The 24,883-nt window shown below is 45.3% G+C and overlaps 2 protein-coding genes across 4 annotated transcripts in view; one reads left to right on the forward strand and one right to left on the reverse strand.

Moving 5' to 3' along the window:
• CDCA7L (cell division cycle associated 7 like) overlaps positions 1-20,800 on the forward strand; it is a 39,303-nt gene extending 18,503 nt beyond the window's left edge. For all 3 annotated transcript variants that reach the window (XM_083189112.1, XM_083189113.1, XM_083189114.1), the window contains exons 2-8: positions 13,351-13,680; positions 14,168-14,236; positions 14,667-14,852; positions 16,318-16,452; positions 16,976-17,125; positions 17,401-17,537; positions 19,669-20,800. In XM_083189112.1, the coding sequence (XP_083045238.1) occupies positions 13,351-13,680; positions 14,168-14,236; positions 14,667-14,852; positions 16,318-16,452; positions 16,976-17,125; positions 17,401-17,537; positions 19,669-19,699 (1,038 nt within the window). In that variant the 3' untranslated portion in view covers positions 19,700-20,800. The remainder of the gene's footprint in view (positions 1-13,350; positions 13,681-14,167; positions 14,237-14,666; positions 14,853-16,317; positions 16,453-16,975; positions 17,126-17,400; positions 17,538-19,668) is intronic.
• DNAH11 (dynein axonemal heavy chain 11) overlaps positions 19,849-24,883 on the reverse strand; it is a 262,190-nt gene continuing 257,155 nt past the window's right edge. The window contains exons 79-83 of the mRNA XM_083189115.1: positions 23,405-23,587; positions 23,215-23,330; positions 22,535-22,647; positions 21,268-21,408; positions 19,849-20,730 (exon numbers count right to left, since the gene is read on the reverse strand). Of these exons, the coding sequence (XP_083045241.1) occupies positions 20,483-20,730; positions 21,268-21,408; positions 22,535-22,647; positions 23,215-23,330; positions 23,405-23,587 (801 nt within the window). The 3' untranslated portion in view covers positions 19,849-20,482. The remainder of the gene's footprint in view (positions 20,731-21,267; positions 21,409-22,534; positions 22,648-23,214; positions 23,331-23,404; positions 23,588-24,883) is intronic.

Raw genomic sequence — 24,883 nt, forward strand, 5'->3', positions numbered from 1 at the left:
TTTCTTATGGCCATCCCTAGCAGAAGCAGACACAGGGGGAGATTCTCTAAGCTAAAAATGTGGTAAAAACCCCGTTATCGGGGTTTTTACCGCATTTTGGGATGCTGTAAGCATCCCTCGCCGGGTTAACGCGGCGGGGAGCATCGCCAGAAAAATCTGGGGATGCCCCATAGAAGCCAATGGGCTTCTACCGCCCCCTTCCCCCTCACCTGTGTCCGGGCAGCACAGAGCTGTGCTGCCCGGACCTGTGACCTCCTCCCTGCACTGATCCTCTTCCGGGTGCAGGGAGGAGGAGAGCCCGGCGTAGCAGCAGCAGCGCCGTGTGGGTGGGAGGGGGGAGCCGCCGGGACCTGCTGGGATCCGGCGACTCTCACCGCAAAGGACAGCTCTTAATGCAAGAGCTGTCCTTTGCTATAATTATCGCATATGTTAGAACATATGCGATAATTATAAATGCGAAGGGGGGCGGAGATTCATACAGAATCTCCCCCACAGCCACTTACTTCCTGGGCCAGATCTACTAAGCTTTATTAAATTAAATAATTAAAATGATAAACTACCAAGCAATCAGCTCCTAACTGCCATGTTACAGGCCTGGTTTGAAAAAAAGCACAGGAACTGGTAGGTTCTCACTCTCCACTTTATCAATTTTTGAAGCTTTTTACATATGGCTCCCTGTGATTTGGGCCAAGCATGTTGCTGGTGTTTCAAAACACTGAAATTAAATTATTGCACTGCATTCAGGATGGTTGGGATGTGTCGCGTTGCAGTCAGGATGGTTGGGATGTGTCGCGTTGCAGTCAGGATGGTTGGGATGTGTCGCGTTGCAGTCAGGATGGTTGGGATGTGTCGCGTTGCAGTCAGGATGGTTGGGATGTGTCGCGTTGCAGTCAGGATGGTTGGGATGTGTCGTGTTGCAGTCAGGATGGTTGGGATGTGTCGTGTTGCAGTCAGGATGGTTGGGATGTGTCGTGCAGCATTCAGGATGGTTGGGATGGGTCGTGTAGCATTCAGGATGGTTGGGACGGGTCGTGTAGCATTCAGGATGGTTGGGACTGGTCGTGTAGCATTCAGGATGGTTGGGACGGGTCGTGTTGCATTCAGGATGGTTGGGACGGGTCGTGTTGCATTCAGGATGGTTGGGATGGGTCGTGCAGCATTCAGGATGGTTGGGATGGGTCGTGCAGCATTCAGGATGGTTGGGATGGGTCGTGCAGCATTCAGGATGGTTGGGACGGGTCGTGTTGCATTCAGGATGGTTGGAACGGGTCGTGCAGCATTCAGGATGGTTGCGACGGGTCGTGCAGCATTCAGGATGGTTGCGACGGGTCGTGCAGCATTCAGGATGGTTGCGACGGGTCGTGCAGCATTCAGGATGGTTGCGACGGGTCGTGCAGCATTCAGGATGGTTGCGACGGGTCGCGCAGCATTCAGGATGGTTGGGATGGGTCGCGCAGCATTCAGGATGGTTGGGATGGGTCGCGCAGCATTCAGGATGGTTGGGACGGGTCGTGTTGCATTCAGGATGGTTGGGATGGGTCGTGCAGCATTCAGGATGGTTGGGATGGGTCGTGCAGCATTCAGGATGGTTGGGATGGGTCGCGCAGCATTCAGGATGGTTGGGACGGGTCGTGTTGCATTCAGGATGGTTGGGACGGGTCGTGCAGCATTCAGGATGGTTGCGACGGGTCGTGCAGCATTCAGGATGGTTGCGACGGGTCGTGCAGCATTCAGGATGGTTGCGACGGGTCGTGCAGCATTCAGGATGGTTGCGACGGGTCGTGCAGCATTCAGGATGGTTGCGACGGGTCGTGCAGCATTCAGGATGGTTGGGATGGGTCGTGTAGCATTCGGGATGGGTCGTGTAGCATTCAGGATGGGTCGTGTAGCATTCAGGATGGTTGGGATGGGTCGTGTTGCAGTTGGGACGGGTCGTGTTGCAGTCAGGATGTGTCGTGACTATCCAATATCATCAGTATTGTCTACAGCTCATAGAGTTGCGCATGAATATCGGTGATGTTGGAGTACCGTATTCTGCCATTAAGGGGCAGCTGTATGAATGTGCCCATAATATTTTTAAAATAATGGGTCCGGCTTCTCCTGCATCACAAGGCAAAGCGGGCTGCTGTAAGCCTAATGCATTAACCCCCTTGCAGCCGGTATGGAGAGCCGTTATGTTCTTCCTTCACGGCTCTCCTTATCGGCAGCCCAGCGCAGGCACATTGTAATGAACACTCCCCGATGGCTCTCTAGGCATGCGTGAGATCTCACTATTATCACTAGATCTGGAGCGGAGCCAATAGCAGGGCTAGCGTTGTCCCTGCAGTGGGAATAGGACAATGCTAGTGCTGGGCTGGCGAAGCGGCCAGGGCGCTTTAATGGGCAATGTTTTCCTGACAGCCAGTCATACATCACCCAAGCCGTAAATGGCAGGGTGATTGAAGGGGACAGCCGCACCGAGCGTTAATCGGCGTGCTGTCCCTAGTGCACGTTAAGTGCACTCTTAATACATTTTTTGGTACTAGTTTCCTAGCACGGTGCCAGCGATAAAAATTGTATCCATCGGGACCCAAAAAATCGCGTCCATCGCATGCAACCAAATCGCATGCGATCAACGCGATTTTTACTTTGGAATCAGTGTAAAATGGTCCCTGAGACCCGATTTTACATTGGCCCAAATGTTAAATGCCCCCCAGACCCCAATTATTAACGCCACCCCACAATTAACGCCAACCCGAAGCGTGGCGAGCGCAGCGGTACGCATCCTCCAACCTTTTCATACCCCCACTATCCACGTCGGCGTGGAGTTGATTTTATATAGTGTGGCAAGGGGGCGTGCATTACTTCACAGGTATTACGCGTCCCCTCGCGGGGCTCACCACGCTTCGGGCTCGCTGCGCTCACCACACTATATAGAATGAACTCCAAGCCGACGTGGATAGTGGGGGTATGAAAAGGTCGGAGGACGCGTACCGCCGCCCCTCGCGGGCTCGCTGCACTCGCCGCGCTTCGAGGTGGTGTTAACAATGGGGGTGGGCATTTGTCATGTAAAATACCCATCAGGGTGGGTATACAATGAAAAATCTGGTCCATTGGCCCATTTAACATTGTTCCCTATGTAAAATCGGGTCCATCGCATCGGTCGCATTGTATGCCATTATAATGGTATACAATGGACCCGATTTTACATAGGCATTTAACATTGAATACAATGCACTCAATGTTAAATCGCGTTAGTCACATCGGGACCTTAACTTAAGGCATGCGATGGACGCGATTTTTTCATTGTCGGGGAAAAGGCTAAAAATAGCCCTAAAATCGCGTCGGTCGCGTCCATCGCATACCTTAAGTTAAGGTATGCGGGCGCCGTGCTAGGAAACAAGTACCCTTTTTTTTTTCTGGTACAAGTTCTTTTTAATTCAGTGCATTTCTCCAGAATACACAACCTAGATACTGTATAGCATACATACACATGGATATTAGTTGGGTCCACAAAATGGCCGCACCCACAATGCATAATGCAACCCTATAACTGATCCGATTGCCCACTTCAAAGATCACGCATGGCTGTCAGTTACCCCATGGTAGCTCCTTATCCTCAGCAGGTGGTTGCCTGTAGAAACGCTCCCAGTGCCAGCATGCCTGTGCGCCTTGATTAGCAAATATTTTTTTTTTTTTTTACAATAAAAAATAATAATGAAATGCTGTCTGCAATCTACAATTGTATTCAAGTTCAGACTACTTATCCATTTATCCTAAATATAGGCTTCTTTCCTTATGCAGCCTAAAGCAAGATTTTTAAAGTAAAGCCTTTTTACTTTTGACTTGTGAACAGTTTAATGAGACTCTTGAAGATCGTACAGGGGAGTCCTGAAACTATTTTAATAGTGGTGATGGAGGGGAGGAAGTAGCCTTTTGAAAATCAGCATCAAGTTTTCCTAATTAGAGCCTATCAGTTCCCACCTAGAAATGGGGTGATGTGTGTTTCTTCTTTGTTCCTAATCGGCAATTGTGCTCCCCTGAAGCCGACTCGGCTCCCCTGGTCTAGAGGTGGAAGTAATAGAAGAAACGGGGGGGAATTATTTGGCGCATAGCATTCCCAGCATGGTTGTGGTATAGTAACACAAAGGCAAAGGAGCTAATGCAGTTTCTCTTGAAGGTAATTTTTTTATTCTTTGTAAAAATGGCTCGCAGCTACTCACAAATATTCTTCCATTAAGTCATTAGAATGTTACATTTTTATAGTACTTTAATTTAACCTCCTAGACATGGGCAAGTAAATTTCCATCATGGGTAAGCTCGGCTGTGCACCCGTAGTTGGTGATGGCAGAACCCAGGTTCGGTAAGGGTCACCTGTGTATAGTTGCACTGGAGGAGCCAACTGCACAAGTTTGTTACACAGTGGTATTTAAATTAACATTTGAAAGTAGTCAATCTTTGAGACAACACTCCCTAAATCCCGTCTGTTACCTCCTGGCTTTTGAGTGCCGGGTTATTTTGCACATACCAGCCTGACCCCCAATTCCCCCCCCCCCCCCTCCTTCTCAAAGAAAAGCTAATTCAATTTATGTCCTACAGTATGCTGGTATTTGTTCTATGTGAAAGGGTCAACCCAGGTTCAAATTCATGGGTCTGCAACCCTGCTTTTTTGCTGGGTCGAAGGGTTGACCCTTTCACGCAAGAAAAGGACTCGTGTTGAGCAGGAAATTACCAGGCTGAAATGTTTTTAACCCAATCACACAGAAAAGCAAAGTGCCGATTCCTGTGTGTCTACCATAAAGCATAAGTTCTCACACTTGGGGCGGGCTATAATGATGTTTTGAATTTGGCGGACGTGCAGGTTGCCGGCTGAACTCTGTATTTTTTTTATGGGTGTAATGGTTTTTACAAAGCAAAACCATGGATCCCAACAGTTGATGTTTTCCAGGGCACATAACAAGTGAAATAATTTGCTGTGGAAATCTCCATGAGTAATTATGAGTACGCCTGTGCACCTGCTAAGTGACCTGTTTGGGCTCCTAAGGAACAAATTTGAAAACCCTGCCCAATAAGGTTTTAGAATATATATGGGGGGAAAAAAGGTCCACTGAAGCGGAAATGGTGGCACTCTTTCTGAGACGATGACCACTCACATCATACAGTTGGGTCCATTAAATTCAGCGAGCAGTGGATATTGCTGGGTAAGAGGTTCCAGAGATGTTCCACTGCCTGAAAGAAGGTTTTATTCTTGCACCCCTCCTGATAGCAGAACCGCAATGTGTTTTAGAGGTATAGAATGAGAATTATGACCGTGGAAGGATTTATAAATGAAACCCCTAAACATGGCGTATGGTAAAAATTCTCCTTCTAGGCCAGATGCATCATGCTTTAAAGTGATAATCTGGAGAGTGATAAACAACCAGCCAATCAGCTCTGACCTGTCATTTCTCAAACCCAGCCTATAACATGACAGGTAGGAGCTGATTGGCTGGCTGTTTTTCACTCTTCATTTATCCCTTTTTGGAGCTTGATACATCTGGCCCTCTATACCTGCAAGAAGAGACCATATAAATAAACTGTGACGTGAAGGATACACAGCGGTTACATGTGAGCATTTCTCGATATGAAATGGGTTGAACTTACACTCCGATACCTTTATAGCCCTATCCAACACAAGCTGAATGTAAGCTTTCTGTAAGCACGCTTCCCATATCTCCACATCGAAGGTGACTCGTTAAGGAACAACATCACCACCCCATATGTAGAATGGAATCCATATACTCCTTATTCAGCCACTATGTGGCTTTTTTTTTTCTTTTCTTCTTTATCTCCCCAGGACCATCTTCGTCGTCTGAACCTGGAGATTACCCATCCAGAACGATCTATATAGGCCCCAGTTCATTCTTCTTAACCACCATACATTGCGGATGGGTTACGGACAACGGGTTTACAGCAAAGAGGTCAACAACCATTAGCTTGACATGTAAAAAGGTCGACACAAGCATTAGGTCGACAGTCAAAAGGTCGACATGGGGTTTTTCACTGTTTTTTGAGCCGACGTGCCTACAGGCAGTATTTCATGCCCTACCATATACTAGGGCGTGATGGGAGAATAAAATAGTGTGCCGAGCGCAGCGAGCGATGCACTGCAAACTGTGTTCATGTCGACTTTTGGGTAAAAAAAACAGTGAAAACCCCCTGTCGACTTTTTAACTGTCGACCTAGTGGTTGTCAACCTTTTTGCTGTAGACCTCTTGTCCCACTTCCATTGCGTACTTGATATTACATGTTTGTTGTTCCCATCTGTAGATAGAAGGCACAACTCAGTATGTTATCTATCTGTTCATATGTACATGCAGTGTTTGGTGACACATCTTTCTATTTCCAACTTGGTTGTCGCCCTATGCACAGTGTGTTCTGTGACTTGTTTTGTGAATCTGTACATTATTTATTCAGTTTATTTTACTTACACCCTCTTATATAGTGCCCCCCTCACTGTTGATATCCCGCATTTTTGTCTCTTCAGGGAGGGGGCGGGGTTAAAATGGCACAAATCACTTCATTTTAGCCCCGTCCCATTGTTGTAGACAAGCGAATTGCACCATTTGCTGCATTGGGGCCCGGGGCTTGGTAACGACAAGCTCAGTCCCTGTCCCCCCCCAAAGTTCCTCTGATAGTCTTCTCACCGGGCTTCTCCCAGAGAGGAGTGTGGGGGGGGGGGAAGTAGGTAAGTATGACATACCCTGTATAGGGATATTCAATTAGCACGCCTAATTACAGTCTGAAATCCCTGTATCGCTGTAATAGAGAACCAAAGACCGCTTTAAATTGAGTATATGCCCGTGTTATCTAGGGGGTTTGCAGTCGCACCAGTCATGGTTTGGGATTGTTTTAGTTTATGAATTCAGAGTGCATCTAAAGTGGGGTACCCACTTAACGAGGTGTGCACACAGCTGACGGGACAGCTGATAGAATGATATAACGGCTGTCTTGTACACAATGAATGATCACGCCACTGCATATTATATTGTTCGCGGGCGTATTCCAATACATGCCACCGTTTTCCATATTGTTCAGTTAGGCATGTAGTCCAGACAAGGCAGCATTCCACATTGTAGCATCCCCTTACAGGTGTTCTTGCTCTTCTATCATTTTTGTATTTGTTTCTTCAGGATGCTGCACAGATGATTTTCTAATCCTCTACCACCTAAATGGAGACCTAAAAATGCAAAATTTATTTGCCAGTGAAGGTAGAAAACTCTTGATGCAAAAGCTTCTAGCCCAGATTTGGTTGATGTTAGTTTCCATATGCAGGAGAAAATAAAATCTTAGAACCTAAAAGGTTTAATCCAGTTTAGCTCTCCAAGCACCTGGGCAGTAAACTGTGTGACTAATTTGATTGGCTACAGCATGGGTCTTCAACCTATGGCCCCCCAGATGTTGTGAAACTACATGTTCCAACATGCATTGCCACATTTTTTCCTATAAGAGCATGCCAAAACTGTCAGGGCATGCTGGGACATGTAGTTTCACAACATCTGGAGGGCCACAGGTTGAAGACCTGTGGGCTACAGCTTTTATCCAATCAAAAGAACCATATTTCCTCTACCTTCCCCCATGGCAGCCATTACTATGGGTTCCTCCCTTCTGGGTAGTCCTTCGGAAAAGAAAAAAAGACACCAGCCCCTATAAGAAGGCTCCACCTCCCTGCTCCGGTGTCTTTTTTTCTTTTCCGGGTAGTTGGAAGGGCTTACCCTGTGAAGTGCTGCCTGGATACCGCTGCTCAGGTGTGAGGACTTTGCTGCAGCTGGTGGGGTCCGGTCCCAGAGTTTGTGCCGCATGCAAACCCAGAAAGGGGTAAGCTGAGTCGGCGGCATCCTCAGGAGTGCACTATCAAGCGGCGCGGGATAGCGTTTGCAGTGTAACTCCTGGCCTGTGTTAATCTCCGTAGAGAACAGGCGGGTGTCAGGTGGTGCGCGACGCGGGAGATGACGCGTGCATAACAAGTAGCCGGCTGGAGGAAGACGCCGGGTCGCGTGGACGCTGCTGCGACTGCTGCACGGAGCGCGGTTGGACGGGTGAGAGAGTCTGATATTTTTTGTTGTCCACTGCATCACCAATGCTTGCGGGGAGAGAGAGAGAAGTAAGCGCCTTGTATTTTGCTTTTGTCAGAATTCTGTGGAAAGGATTGTCTGCTTGGAAGCAGGTGTGTTGGAGTAGTACTGAGGCGGTAACTCTTTCCCTGCTGGATTGAAGAGGTGATTGTGGATGCAGTACTCTCTTACTGAATGAACAGTGTTTTTTTGCATAAGCTAAAGTTGTATATGCTTCTATTCAGTGCACCACCTTGAGATTATGGAGGAGGAAAACCGGCAGGCTGTTAGGAAGTCAGGGTAAGCCCTAAGAGAGGAATAATTTTTTAATGGTGGTGGTCATTAGTTTTTTATTTTTATTTTTTGTTGTGGCACCACTGTGTTTGTTACTTAGGTGATATTCTTTGTTGGTAGGTCTGAGACCAGCAGAGAAAAGGAAGCTAAGCAGAAGAGATCACACAAAGCTAAATGCAGTTCTTGTGACAAATCTTTGCCTGAGAGGCATGTGGGCAGCCTGGGTGAGGCTTGTAAGACCCCGCTGCAAATACCTATGGTTCAGATGAACAGTCTGGTAGATATGCTGAGAAAATCACTGTCAGATACCTTTATGACTAAGGAGGATTTTTCCAAAATGAGATCTAAAAGGAAACATGCTGTATTAAGTGATTCAGATGAATCAGTGGAAGCAGCTGGCAGTGTGCATGTGCTGGATCAAGATCCTGACATTGATGATGAGGATCAATTACAGGATAAGTCTGAGTCTGACTTCAGTACAGACATGATTAATAACTTATTGGGACTGATTCACAAGTCTTTGAACATAGAGGATCCAGCAGAAGATCTTAATTTGCAAGAATTGCTGTTTAAAGATAAGAGGAAAAAGAGTAAAGTTTTTCCATTATCACAGACTTTAAAAGGGGTGATTGCTGATGAGTGGAAACACCCAGATAAAAGGATTGCTATACCAAGTAGGATTGCAAAAATGTATCCATTTGAGAGGGAGCAAGTTTCATCCTGGGATGAGGCCCCTAGGGTGGATGCAGCGGTCTCTAGGATATCCAGGAAGACTACGCTTCCACTAGAGGACGCAAACATTTTTAAGGATCCCATGGAAAGGAGGATCGAATTGGGCCTTAAAAGACAACACTTGGTAGCAGGGGCGGCATTAAAGCCTGCTGCAGCAATGGCGGTGACCTCCAGAGTTCTCAGAGGCTGGTGTCAGCAGCTTGAGGCTGATATATTGGATGGCATAAAGAGGTCTGAGTTAATCAAAATGATTCAGGACATACAACTGGCAGTACAGTTCTTGTGTGAGGCCTCTTTGGACTCAGTGCGCCTGGCTGCAAGGGCAGGGGCCACTACAGCAGCTATCAGAAGGGCCTTGTGGCTGAAGCCATGGGCTGCAGACGTTCAGTCAAAGAACAAGTTAATGTCTCTTCCGTTCCAGGGTGATTACCTGTTCGGAAAGCAGCTGGATGATCTGGTGACAAAGATATCTGGGGGCAAGTCGGTTTGGTTGCCCCAGGACAAAACTGCCAAGAAGAATGTGCCTAGTAGGTTCAACAGATACCAGCCACAGGATTATAGGGAAGCCAGGAGTTATAGGCCTGGCAGGGCCTATAGAAGGGGATCCTGGATATCCAGGGCAAATTTTCGGGCCCAAAGGGGCAGAGAAAATAGATTCCCTTCCAAGAAGGAACAGCAATGATGCCGAACCTCAAAGGGTAGGTGCCAGACTGTTAAAGTTTCATCAGGTCTGGCAAAGGTCCACCACAGACAGGTGGGTCTTGGAAATCATCCAGTCAGGATACAAGATAGAGTTCAAAACGTGGCCAGGAAATCTGGTAGTAGAATCCCCTATTCCCAGGGACAAGGGAAGCTTTGTTTTTGAGTTTGGAAGAGATGATGGCCCAAGGCGTGGTCACTGTAGTACCAAGAGGACAAGAGCCTCTAGGGTGGTACTCTCGTTTTTTTGTTATAAAAAAAGCATCCGGAGGTTTTCGTACCATTCTGGATCTCAGACGTCTCAACAAAAAGGTGCGCATCAGGCCATTCAAGATGGAATCAATCAAGTCCATACTTCCAGAGATAGGTCCAGGAGATTTTATGACTTCAATAGATCTCAAAGATGCGTACCTTCATGTGCCAATATTCGAGGGACATCGAAAATTTCTACGTTTCAAGATTCTAGGTGTGAGCTATCAATTCACGGCCCTCCCATTCGGGTTGGCAACTTCCCCACGCACATTCTCAAAGGTACTGATAGTACTAGTGGCAAGACTGAGGCAAGAAGGCATAAAGCTATGGCCTTACCTAGACGACATACTTATAGTGGCAAGCTCCAGGGACGTTGTGCTACGTCACACCAGAAAGAGTGATTCAATGTTTGGAGCAACATGGGTGGCTTATAAATTGAAAGAAAAGTCATTTAGAGCCAACTCAGAAAATACAATACTTGGGAGTGATAATAGACTCCGCCCAAATGAAGGTGGCATTAACCGCCGACAGGAGGTTGAAGTTGATACAACAAGCCAATATGATGAGGATAAGATCAACGGTGAGGTCACAGGACTGTATGAAGGTGCTGGGTCTCATGGCGGCCGCATTAGAGACAGTGCAATGGTCCAGATTTCATATGAGGAAAATACAGGCCTGCTTTCTCATACAATGGAACAAGGACAGCAAAAATCTGATGCAAAGAATAGTGTTGACAAAGGCGGCAAAATTAGATTTGGCCTGGTGGTCAGACGACGATCGGCTAAGACAGGGAAGGTCGTTCGCCCCCATGGAGCAAGTAGTCGTGACTACGGATGCCAGTCAAATAGGCTGGGGAGCAACTTGTGGTCCAGGGATTGCCCAAGGAAGATGGTCCCCATCCTGGGGAAAAGCACACTCCAATGTGAGAGAAATGGAGGCAGTGGTCAGAGCGTGTCGTCAGTTCCAGAGTCAGATTCAGGGCAAAGAGCTCATCATCAGATCAGACAATCGGGCTGTAGTGGCCTATATAAATCGCCAAGGCGGAACAAGAAGTCGCAGTCTGATGGAAGTGGCAGACAGGTTGTTGGCCTGGGCAGAGACTTCTGTTCTAAACATAACATCGGTCTTTCTGGCAGGGAAAGAGAACTACAGGGCAGACAAATTAAGCAGGAAGACCTGTCTACCAGGAGAATGGTCGCTCAACGACGAAGTTTTCACCATGTTAGTGAGGAGATGGGGTCTACCTCAAGTGGACCTCATGGCCTCAGCAGAGAACAACAAGGTACCAGTGTACTTTTCTCGATTCAAGGATCCGCAAGCAGAGCAATGGGACTCGCTGACGGCCACCTGGTGGATGAGGCGTGCCTATGTTTTCCCACCGATTCCGGTAATTCCGAGATTGTTGAGGAAAATTCAGAGGGAGAAAGCAGAGGTAATAGCGGTACTACCTTATTGGCCACGGAGGGCGTGGTTTGCTTCAGTACGCCAGATGGCGGTGGAAGAACCGTGGACGCTTCCGTCAAGACCCGATCTTCTAGTTCAGGGGCAAATATGTCAGCCGCAACCTTTGACCTGGAAGTTGACGGCCTGGCGGTTGAAACCAGGTCATTGACTGAAAAGGGTTTTGAAGGGGAAGTGGTCCAAACCTTGCTCAAGGCTAGGAAGGGATCCACTTCTGCAGCGTATTACAAAGTGTGGAAAAAATACGTATCAAGGTGTAAGGAGAAGATGCAGTCGCCAAGGGAAGTTACATCAGTACTAAGTTTTCTGCAAGTAGGACTGCAGATGGGACTGTCCTTAAGTACTTTGAAGGTACAAGTCTCAGCCCTGTCGGCAATGTTGGACTGGAACTTGGCAGGGGACAGGTATGTCCGAAGGTTTATTCAGGCAGTAAGAAGACTGAAACCTAAATTTAGATCTCCCATGGCACCTTGGGACTTGAATTTGGTGCTTGGGGTGCTTATGGAACCTCCGTTTGAGCCCTTACACGAAATTTCATTATTATTTCTTTCCTGGAAAGTTTTATTTTTGGTGGCAATTACGTCTGCAAGAAGAATTTCAGAATTGCAAGCGTTGTGGGCAGAAGAGCCTTTTCTAAATTTTTTTGAGAATAGGGTAGTTCTAAGAACTAATCCACAATTCCTACCAAAAGTTGTGACAGAGTTTCACATAAATCAAGAGATTGTTTTGCCCTCTTTTTGTATGAATCCTACAAACGAAAAGGAGAAGCGTTTGCATAACTTGGATATTGTGAGAGCGCTAAAAGTTTATGTTCAGAGAACAAAAGAAGTTCGAACAGTCAAGAATCTGTTTGTTCTAACAACTGGTGCTAGAAAGGGTCAAATGGCCTCAAAGGCGACATTGGCGCGGTGGATTAAGGACTGTATCCTCAAAGCGTATCAAGTGAGGCAGAGAGAGCCACCTGTGAGCTTGAAGGCACACTCTACAAGAGCAATGGCCGCTTCCTGGGCGGAGAAAGGATCCGCTTCAGTGGAAGAATTATGTAAGGCGGCAGGATGGTCGTCGATACATACATTTACAAAACATTACAGACTGGATGTAATGTCTTCAGCAGACGCTAAGTTCGGGAGGAAAGTTCTTAGCGCAGCTCTATGAAAGTTTGAAGAAGTTGTTCTGAAACTATGATTTATGATTATTATGATTTCGAGGAGGCAACAATTCGGTGCTGGTTGTGAGTATGCCCTCCCGAAAATAATAACTGCTGGGGTATGACCCATAGTAATGGCTGCCATGGGGGAAGGTAGAGGAAATATCAGATTATTACCTGGTAATATGTTTTCCTCTACTCCACCATGGCAGCATATATTCCCATCCCTTACGAATTGTTGTGTATTGTGTTATGTGGAATAATTATTTCTGTTTATGTATTAAAGCTGGAGAATGCAAGACACCAGAGCAGGGAGGTGGAACCTTCTTATAGGGGCTGGTGTCTTTTTTTTTTCTTTTCCGAAGGACTACCCAGAAGGGAGGAACCCATAGTAATGGCTGCCATGGTGGAGTAGAGGAAAACATATTACCAGGTAATAATCTGATATTTGTTATGCATCCTGAGTGGGAGTTTGCAATCTCATGCAGAATCCATGCTGCCAGTGCTGACCAACTTCATGGTGGGAGATCCTATAGTGTGTACTGCCTTGTTATGGTCTGGGAGAGATGCTGTTACTGTGTGTAATGTCTCCTAGTCACAATGTGATAGACCGGTGTGTGAATGCTCACTGCACTTACACAGTATACCACTACTGCTCATACGTGACTTATAATACCGTAACTCTTTGTGTAGGGCATGAGTGATGATGATCACGAAGACAACGTGCTTTCTGACAGCGAGATGGAATCCACGCCACCTAAAAAGAGAAGGTGTGGGCTACGTGTTGCCTTGCGGTTTCCTGTCAAGAAGTGTGGAAACAAGGAGAAAAAGGCTCCCAGTGTTCTTCCTAAACCAAAGCCAGGGGTGCAAACCAGAAACAGGTCTGCCAAGGGGAAGAAGCCACAGAGCGCCAAAGATGTAAAACCTCATTCTGATTCTGAGGGAGAAAATGAGAAGCCAACGCAGGAAGACTCAAGTGCGCTGCTTAAAAGGGCGATGAACATAAAGGAGAACAAAGCTGTGGTAAGATTCTGCATTAATAGGAATTTGTCCAGAAACAGAATACTGTGCTATAATTTCTGCAGACGTTTTGTGTGTGTGTCTTCCTATCGGTAAAATAGTACTAGTTTAATTTGGGGCATGACTGGTTCACGTGCCTGTTTGTGGTGGCAGAACGTAATCAGAGATCACTTAAAATTGTACGGTTCGCACAGTGAGGTGGGTGGAACCATTGTTTTGCCTATTAATTTAACAGTGCCTCATTCATCCATGATGTCATTAATTCCTAAAAAACGATAGGCTTCATGGTCATGAACAACAGGTCTGCTTGAGTACCTACCGTCACCACAGTGCCAGATACAGCAGCCTTACGTCCTTTGCATATGCTAGAACATGGTGCAGTGAGGTACTGCTATCACAATTAGGCAGGCCCCTTGCAGTTAGTGCGAATACTGGCAGACATTTATATTTTTGTGCAATACTTTAACCTTTCTCTACAATTGTGTTTCAGCTGGCCCAGCTTCTTGCAGAGCTGAACTCTGTGCCCGAACTGTTTCCAGTGAAAACGACTACTCCCTCTGTAAGTTCAACAGGCAGTTTCCATTATGTGTTTTAACCTTCAAATTATTATTATTAAGTTTCTTATATAGCGCATACATATTCCGCAGCGCTTTACAGAGAATATTTTGAGCATTCACATCAGTCCCTGCCCCAGTGGAGCTTACAATCTATATTCCCTACCACATGTACACGCACACACATACATTCTAGGGTTAATTTGTTGGGAGCCAATTAGCCTACCAGTATATTTTTGGATTGGGGGAGGAAATTGGAGTACCCGTAGTAAACCCACGCAAGTACGGGAGAATATACAAACTCCGCACAGTTAGAGCCATGGTGGGAATCGAACCCATGACCTCAGTGCTGTGAGGCATTAATGCTAACCATTACACCATCCGTACTGCCCTATAAAATAAGGTGAAATGATTTTGGTTATTTTATTTATGCAGAAGCAGAAAAAAACAAGCCGGAGATCGTTTTCTGAAGGCCCAATTGAAAGGCGCACTAATCCTACGAGGAGTGCGCGTCCACCAGAGAATTTTGCATTGGAAACGTTTACGGCATCAGCGATGCAGTTTGCAGAACATCTCCAGAAGTATGGGAAGAGGTCCTTCCTGAAGCGCACGTTCAGTGATGTAAGTGTCCCTGATATAAGGAGGTTGTTCTGTTCCAAGCTGTTCAACAATTTGGGCAAGATTTAGGAGAAAGGATACACAAACCCATTCACTGCATTGTCTAGATGCTGTAAACTTTTATCATTGGAATTAAGGTATTTATCTAAAATGTACTTCAATAACTGGCAAACCTTTTCAGGTGCTAGGTTTATTATTATTATTATTATTATTATTATTATTATTATATAGAACTTGTACTTTACAACTTACACCAACTGATATAGTGGTGGCAGCAGGCACAGCATACTTAGAATCCTACGATACAGGCTGCACTCCGCATCAGTCTGAATATATGCCTACTGTTGCAGACAGACACATTGCACATAGCGGGTTATTCTGATTTACTCGGAAAGGCACAGTCACTCTCTAATGGACAAAACCATATGCACGGCAGGTGGGGCTGATGTAACATGTGCAGAGAGAGTTAGATTTGGGTGGGGTGTGTTGAAACTGAAATCTAAATGGCAGTGTAAGAATAAAACAGCCAGTTACCCTGCACAGAAACAAAACACCCAAATCTAACGCTCTCTGCACATGTTACATCAGCCCCACCTGCAGTGCATATGGTTTTGTCCATTAGAGAGTGATTGTGCCTTTCTGAGTGAATCAGAATAACCCCTATAGTTTGTTTTGTAGGGATGCAAAAATGTAGCATGTTATATGTTGGTTAGGTCCGCTCATGTGTGTAATTTACATCCACATAAACCGCTTCGATTTTTGCTCTCGTCCAAATTAGTCTGATAGAGAGGTTAGATTTCCATGTCCTTAGGAGGATGAAGGAATCCTATCCCAACTTCAACTATATATATTTGACCCTGTTTCAGCTTCCATAAGAGCGTAATATGGGGAAAGTGGTTTTCTGCTAATGCAACCCTCAAAGTATACAATACATATGCATGCAGTAACGGTCAGCCTCCCGTCGGTCAGGACGCAAGTATCCTGACTGCCGTTAGACTGCCCCAAATCCTTCAATAGGATTGTGATATCAGGTTTGGGAGCTAAATTCTCCAGGCCTGGATACCTGGGTAGGTCTTTTGACTAACGGCATCTTGACTGCCAGGATTATAGATAGATAGATAGATAGAGTCTGGCAGTCGGATCGCCAGCCACCAGAAGGGGACGCGCACGAGATGCTAGTGTGTCCCTTCCGACGGAGCTCGCCAACGGGGGCATTCTAGCGAACCCCAGCGCTGGCTGAGAGGCGCTCCATCTGTACACCATAAATGTGCATTAACCATGCAGTATTTTTGGTAAGTGCTACTATATTATCCACAAAGTATATATTAATTCTAACCACTTTGTCCACCTACGAGTATAGGGTGTGGTTTTTTCTTCCTTTTAATGCATGAGAGTTTGAGTGTTTTTATGCATTTAGCTTTTATTTGGGAAATGATACAGGTGAGCTCTTTATTTCTTGGTGATCTAGGAAGAACGAGAAGAGATTCTGAAGAGGAGGAGATCATCCAAATGCAGCTCCTACCGGGCTGTGGAGGACATCACAGAGGACGAGCTGGAGAACGTGGCTGTGACCGTTAAGGACAAAATTTATGACAAAATATTGGTAATTTTTTCAATCTTTTACACTCTAATTCTATATCTATGCAAATGTAATGACTCCGTAAGGTCCATACTGGTGTCAGTTTTACCCCCTTGTATGGCGCTATAGAACCTTATGGACATAATATCTATACATTATATCCCTTCTTTGGTTACTTTTAAATGTTTCCCAATTCTCTGGTAGTTGAAAAGTAACTTTCTAGTATAGAGTCTACATGAAATAGAATCAGAAACCAATTGTTAGAATGATGGGACCTTATTCATTCATAAACACTATAATAGTAAGTACAGCCTCAGGCCCATTATCATTGGATTACTTCCCTTTTATCAGTAGAAAGAGTTTGGTGCTTCCAGGCTCCCGTATCAGAGCTGGGAGATAAAATACCTTTCCTGAAGCACAAATTAGCTTTTTATCACATAAGGTTATTTGCACTGATAATCTTTGTAATTGCATAGGCCCTTGTTTGTTAGTACTGCGTTGCGTGATAGCCTATTGCGGTTAACAGTTCTATAATGCCGTTCTGTAGGGAAGCACTTGCCACCAATGCCGTCAGAAAACAGCGGACACTAAAACATTCTGCCGCAATCCTGGCTGTGGTGGCGTTCGAGGCCAATTTTGCGGGCCCTGTCTACGAAATCGCTATGGTGAAGATGTTCGAGAGGCCCTTCTGGACCCGGTAAGTAGTCAAAAAAGAAAATCCAATTTACATACAAGTCTATGTGCAGACTGCAGCAACACTTCAGTCATCACCTTGAAAATAGGACTATTCTTCATTTGGGAACCTGAGTGCTAGTGAGTTGGATTGAGCCTTCCTCCTCTGTATTGTCGTTCATGGCGTTTCCAGCTGGACATGCTTGTTTTGCATTTGGATAGAAATATATGTAATAAAATGTTTGCAGAAGAGATGTGTACATTTACAGCATTAGTCACACTTTGTCCCTCACCTTATAGGATTGGATATGTCCTCCTTGCCGTGACATCTGTAACTGCAGCTATTGCCGCAAGAGGGACGGTCGCTGTGCCACAGGGATGCTTATTCATTTGGCAAAATTCTCTGGTTATGACAATGTTAAAGAATACCTTGAGAGGTGAGTCTTTGTTCTAGTGTCCATCTGCGTCTGTTGCCGCCCACCTAACTGGCTGGGACAGATCAAAGTTAATAATGATCTACATCTGGCTGACATGCGGCAGCAACATATATAGAACTCTTCAGGAGTATTTGCAGTTTGCTGCACGGTTTGAAAATGAAAAAAGCAAATGTTAACCCAACAAAATGAATTCATGGGAAGCACAGCATGGATAACTAGGAATAGGAGTGCCTGCAGGAACTTGGTGAATAACTTTAAAGGCCACCATACATTAGGCCGACTTAGGTCGGACCTAATCATCCTGACAGCTTCCCCTTGCCGCATTCACTGCCTCTCTGCGTCCCCTGCTCGCCTCCAGGCTGTGCATAAGATTTATTAAATCTTATGTGCAGCCTGTCCGACCTGATGCGCACGGAACCGTCTGCAGTTGCGATTAGGGCCGATTTCACGGCCCGATAAATCCGAATTGGGACCAAATCGCATGGTGTATAGGTGCCTTAAGTGTTAGTCCTGCTTTTCTTAGTTGATAAGAATGCGCCAGATACCATTACTCCTCCCTCTCACCATAGAGTCTGAGGCCAGATCACGCTGCCATTACTCCACCCTCTCCTAAACCCATCACCCCCAGACTCTTTATTGTATCTGTAGGGCATGTGATCTATTTGTTCTCGAAATAGTGATAACTCCTTGATGATCTGACACTGTAGACCAGGCTGATTCTTTGTGTTGGTAGCCAATCCCTGAAGAAATTAGAGGTTTCTCCAGCAGTGCCTCTTCACTTTCACTGAAGCGATCATATAGCCCACTGATGGCAATACTTACTGTCATTGTATGACGTGAGGGCAACTTTTCATCACGAAAATGTGAGCTGGTGTTGTGCTTAACTCTACTGCCAGTGCCAACTCCGTACACACCTTGTAATGTGTGTGGATAATTCTACACTTTAGTCTTTAACAAAATCTATACTTTGTAACTTTACTGAGGAGCTGGCCGACTTCCCATAAATCGGACTGTATATGAATACTTCCCATCTCCTCACAGGCTAATGAGACATGTCTCCGATAATTCTACAAGAATGAAAACCATCCGATTGTGGCAGCAGTGCCAATCTCCAGGTCCGAAGTTTTTTGGATCTTGTAGCCAAGACTGGGATTGCATACATCGTATGCAAAAGGACTGTATATGATCCTGTTGCCTGGGAAGCTGCCAGGCGTTTAAGAGAAATCGCATGAAACTGGAGGCTTTGAGCGTGTGATATTAAATAGCACACACCAAACCTGAATTTGATATGAAAATTGAGTCTTAATACTATGGCTGCTTAACCCCTTCATTGGTAATCTTGAGAATTTCTGGCCTATGCCTCATTGCCAAGACTGGCCAGCCTGGAAAGTTCTCAGCTTAGCAATGGGCAGAGCCGCTGTGCTGATCACTGCAGTACTGGGTTGTGACTTTCCGGGGGCAGGGCCAGGCAGTGGCTGACTTAGTGCTCAGCGGCGCTGCCCGGCCCCGGTAGACAGCGTGGTGTTTTTTTTTAATTAGGGAGCACTCCCCCTAAAAACAGCAAAAACCACCAATGAAAGGGTTAAAATCATTATTAGGAATATGCATTTTCCATTATAAAATGCTAATTAGAACATGTTACCAAGTGTCACTTGCTAGTAATGCGTCCTATCCTTACAAAGAAATAAGGATCAAATACGGTTTGAGGAAACCTGTTTAAAAAAGGGGCAGACTAGATGGGCCAAGTGGTTCTTATTGGCCGTCAAATCTTCAAAAGCATTCAATGCTCATTTCCTTCTAAACTAAACTTCTGGGGTGAGAGAAATACATAATTTAAATATTTAACGTATATAAAAAAACAAAAAAATGGAAACAGGTTTTTTTTTAATGAAAAATATTTATTGAAAAGTGCTGTTATGCAGAGGATACATATTTGTGAAACATAATTAACATTTCTGAAAATATTAAATTTTGTATAATACAAAAGTATAAATATGACACGTGATCTATAACTGCTCTGATACAGTGGTCCATTTACTTACATTTTGTACATAAGTGAAAAATGAATTACAGACATTCCCTTCACTGTGGATTAAACTTCTATATTTTTTTTTTTCTTCTTTTTGTTTAGCTTACATAAACGATTGGCGGAAGATGACTGAATCTGACTAAAAGATAATTTCAATGGCTTAAATCACATAAGCAGACATCTTATAACGTGTGTACTAGGGGCAGGCAGAGAGAACACGCATTCCTGCATACTATCGCCAGCTATATCCTAATTAAGCCCCCCCCCCCCCCCCCCTTCCATGAGCAGAATTTTTTGATCATATGTCAAGACATTAAGGTTTCCTGTAGTTTCCGCTGCTGTCAGATGATAACACACAATTCTGTACGTCGTATTATGCACTGGCCATGCCTTCCTTTTAAATTCTAGAAGAGATAATAGGCTATTGCCTAAACTTTTATACTATGGCACTAGAAGTTGAGCCTCTGTAAATGAGTATTTTAATCCAAGTGGAATATAGCTTTATTTTATACGCCATCTTGATTTTTAAAATTCTGGAGCTTAATGAATGCATATTTTTTTATGTTTAAATGCCACGTTTTCCTCTGGCAACTGTATAGCTTGTGCAGTATTACTAGAATCTGCAGTTAATGTCACTTTGAGAATAACGTTTAATTCCTCTATCTTAGCTGCTATATAACTGAATGTTAACTTGTAAATGCTTTTACTTCTAATTTTTAGAGATTTTTTTTTATATATATTTCTATAATTTTATATGTAGGTAGTGCTTGGTAACTATGGCTGCAATGTTATGCAGACCAGATGATCGCAAAGCTCTGTCTAAAGTACAGTTAAATTGAGGTTTCTGCAAAATGGTCACCAAGCTGCGCACTGGATACGAGTTTGTTTGTTTAGTTCTGGACCAGAGTCTGCGATATTAAACAGTCAGCAACAATGCCACGCCTGCAAGAACCCATTTAGCTGGCTTCTCCTTGGTCTTCAGGTTAAATGTCCAGACGTAAGTAGGACCTCTGATCTTCGTTTTGTATACAGGGCATTCGTATACATTCTTCAGCTCTTGTTTGTCCACTGGAATAGCTCTGACGTAAATAACCGGCATGGCTGGGGTCAGCTCTTTAAGACGTGCTTCTGATATCACCCCCGTCTGAATGTCCCATCTAGCACCTGAAGAGACAAATGTTGTATATTGATCTGTATTTTAATTTTTACAAAATTAAAGTTCACTTGAAAACTACTTCGACCTCTGTTTATAGATTGTTTCCGCGTGATATTTACGAAACAAATAGAAATTCCACAGTGGGTATACAGGAGTGAGTAGAGAGAGATGCCTAGCTTCCAGCTTTAATCCTTTGCTTTTTAACATAAACCCCCAGTAAAACCATATCTTCTCATAGCCATATACTCCTGATTTATACTGACACCGTACCTAGGCTTATTCTGGGTGCCTGCCTCAGTGTGAAAGGGGTATGGGTTGAAACAGTTACTGAGACAGATGTATTCAGCCTGGTGAAGGAATAAAGTAGAAGGAGATAACGTACCAGCCAAATCAGCTCTTAACAGGTAAGTTACAGCTAAGAGCTGATTGGCTGGTGTGTTATCTTCTTCACTTCGCCAGAGTTCTTTATCCCAGAACAGACCCATGATTTATGTGTGCTGACACATGCATCAGTGGATTGGCACTTATAGTGGAAATGTTTTTACCTTCCATAAACAGCCCATGAATATATGCTCCCTCACGTGGTGGGTGTCCAAAGTCATCTTTCACCTTCTTTGTCACATCGATGGTTAGACACATTTTATCCAACGGCCATTCGTTCTTCCGCGCCATGCTCTGCATAATTGCTATTAAAAAGGAGTTCAAAACTGTTAATATAAACACTTGAATAATGAATATGATGTGTGTGGTAGGCTTACCCTGGCTCTCGCTTCACAAAAGGATAATCCCTCAGAAAGGGAATTGTATTAAAAAATTTGACATTTGTATACACTGCTGTGCTGCCTGGAAATTTAAACCCCCTCCCCAGCTCCTACATGCCCTTCCGGGTGCAAGAAGGAGGAGAAGGCGGTCAGCAGAGACCGCAGCAGCTACATCACCATCAGCCCTCCGGGTTGGGGGAGCTGCTGCACATCGCAAAGGACAGCTCTTAACGCAAGCTGCTAGGGCATATGCTATATCTATCTATGTGGTAGCTGGCGATGGGCGGCGGAGAATGGCTGAGGACGTTACTGGGTGCCGCCCTCTATCTAATACATCCCACTCATTTCAAACCAGTGTTTATAAACCTGCATGCAGGAATATTTGTGATTATAAAGGCGATGTACAGCTCATCCGATAAATGCTGCCATTTGCGTTTTGAGGACTTTTGCATTTGTCCTATTGCACAAGCCAAGGAAGGTGAGAAGCCCTTAATCTTTTATAGGGTGTTTGGTCGGACAGTCGACAATAAAAAGGTAAACAGTCATTAGGTCAACCACAATTGGTCGGCAGGCCAAAGGTCAACATCATAGGTTTAAACTTTTTTTTTTTTTTTACATAAAAAAAAAAAAAGATTTATTCAAACTTTACCATCCCAGTGGACATGGAGGGGGGAATAAGATAGTGTGTCTGAAGCATGGTGTGCTATACAAGTAGATTGGCCAGTCTCAGGATGGGCGGGATCCTGGGATTTGGCTCCAAAATGTCTGGAATTTCAATCTGGGATATCGGGATTGCGCAAAGGAGTTTGGTAGCCTGTCCACGTAGGGTAGAGTGTTAATATTAGCCATCACCGTTCTAAGGTAAATGACTCCTGTGAGTAGCACATTATATAAATAATGGACACTACACCTTCCTAAATAACCTTATCATAACACCTGATCATATTACATTTGCTGTATTTTACCTTACTACTATCCTAAAACACTTCTTTAAGGTAATTAGGTCGATAATAGATCAATCAAGTATATTTTAGGGAAATTAAGAACTTACCTGTCAAAAAAGACTGTGGGTTGAAAAATCCAGAGAGCCAGACCACAGCCGGTAATACCAGATCCTGTGTCCACATATCCAATTCTCGGCAACGCAAGAGAAGATCATTAATCCTGTAAAATGAGAGGATGTTACCAATACGCCTTTTACGATCTAGGAGGAAAAGTGCATTTCTATATACAGGTTGAGTATCCCGTATCCGTATATCTCTTATCCGAATTATTCCAAAAACCGTGGTTTTTGGAATCATTCGAATTTTTTTTTTTTTTTACCCACCCCCCCTAACCCTCTTTTCATACTTACCAAGTCCCAGGGCGTCCACAGCAGGCCTCCGGCATCTTCTCCAGGGTCTCCAGCGGTCCAGGAATGCATTGCGCGCCGGTGACGTCACCGGTGCGCGCGCACACTCGCGCAATGCATTCCTGGGACCGCTGGAGACCCGGAGAAGATGCCGGAGGCCTGCTGTGGACGCCCGGGAACTGCGTGGACGCCGAGGGACCACCGGACACCATCAGGGGACAGGTAAGTATGGCTAAAACAATTTATTCCAAAAACCGGAATATTCCCCTATCCGGAATTCTCGTGGTCCCGAGCATTTCGGATAGGGGATACTCAACCTGTATTCCTCTTACAATACAGTGGTAAAGCAGATTTTAAATAAGTATTATGAGAATATTCACCAATGCCCCAGGCCAAATGTGGATGGATAAGCCAACTTTGTCCAGGAGTCAGGAACACTGTCATAGTACAGTGCGAGCTGCAGCGCTTCCATAGCGGAGGAAATGGTCAGCTCTCCCTGGAGGGATGAGAAGATTCCGGTGTCAGGAAGAGTCAGATTAGAATGTTAGCTTCCTGTAAACGCTGCTTTACCTTCAGTCCCAGGTCCAGCTCTTTCAGCGATCTCCGGATTTCTTTCATGAGAGCATTCATCCTCTCGCATTCCTGGAAACAGACCAGGATGTATGGACTTCTCTCTGTGGTCTTCAGCATAATCTCTGGAAGATTATATTCTTCTGGCAGCTTCTCCAGAATGTCATCAAGGACATTCTTAACCTATAAGAGGTGGAAGAGCGGAGGCTAAAGAAATGCTACAAATATATTTAGACCCTTCTAAACCTCACAATTTTGTTATCGTAAAAGACACTACGTGGCTTATTTATTATTTATGAAGCTGGTTTTCATGAAATTGTGCAGAAAATTTTAGTGACAATCTAAAGGCCCCCATACACTACTTCTAATGTCGGCCCCGACTTCCCCTGAGCTCCCCCCGCAGCTCCTTATATGATTTGGCACTTGATGTGCCATTTTTTACATGTGATAAATCGGATCGATTTATCACATGTAAATCCGGGGGAGCTGTGGGAGAGCAGGGTCTGGGGGGAGCTTGCAGGCAGGGGGAGTCAGGGTCCGTCTGGGGGACCGGGGACCGGAGAGTAGTAGTATGTGTGATGCAGAGGGGGTAGTCAGCTAGAGGCAGGAGAGGTGGCGGGGTCTGGTCCAGCTGCAGGAGGGGTAGTGAGCTAGCGGGTGGACTGGAGACTAGGTAGCGGCAGGCGGGGAGCACGGCGCATAACAAAGTCCGGGTAGTGGCGATCGGGAGAAATAGGAAACATCATATTCAAAAGACTGGGCGGGCAAGGCGGTCGCTGATTGGCTGAGCTCTCGGCCAATCAGCGGCCGCCCAGTCTTTTGAATAGGATGTTTCCTATTCTCCCGCTAACCGGACTCTGTTATGCTCCGTGCTCCCCGCCTGCCGTTACCTAGTCTCCAGTCCACCCGCTAGCTCACTACCCCGCCTGCAGCTGGACCAGACCCCACTCCCCGCCACCTCTCCTGCCGCTAGCTGACTACCCCCTCTGCATCACACATGGACCAGACCCTGCTCTCCGGTCCTCAATCCCCCAGACCAGCTCAATGCCGGCTGCACATAAGATTTATCTTATGTGCAGACCGTCCGACGCACACGGGACCGCACATCAAATCAGATTGGATGTCATACCCTATGCGATTTGGGCAATTTCTCAGCCCGATCCTCCAGAATCGGGTGAAATCGGGCCCAAATCGCGTAGTGTATGGGGGCCTTAAGGCAGGCAGGGAAATTCACAGACCGCTGCAAAATGCGAACTACTGTTGCATCCTGCAGCACCCATTGTTGTGAATAAGCACTGCGGTCTGACTCCTATGGAACAAGCTTAAAAAACGGGACTTTGACCAGCCTCCGTCTGGCACCGATGAGCTCCATAAACAGAACCTGCATGGTCTTACATGAAAAATGCTTTATTTGAAGAGAGTATCTGAACTACAATGAGACCAATGATTCAATCCTTAGTAATTATTTATCTCTCTCGA

The sequence above is a fragment of the Crinia signifera genome, chromosome 5 (assembly GCF_055691185.1).
Source record: "Crinia signifera chromosome 5, ASM5569118v1, whole genome shotgun sequence".
Classification (NCBI taxonomy): Eukaryota; Metazoa; Chordata; class Amphibia; order Anura; family Myobatrachidae; genus Crinia; species Crinia signifera.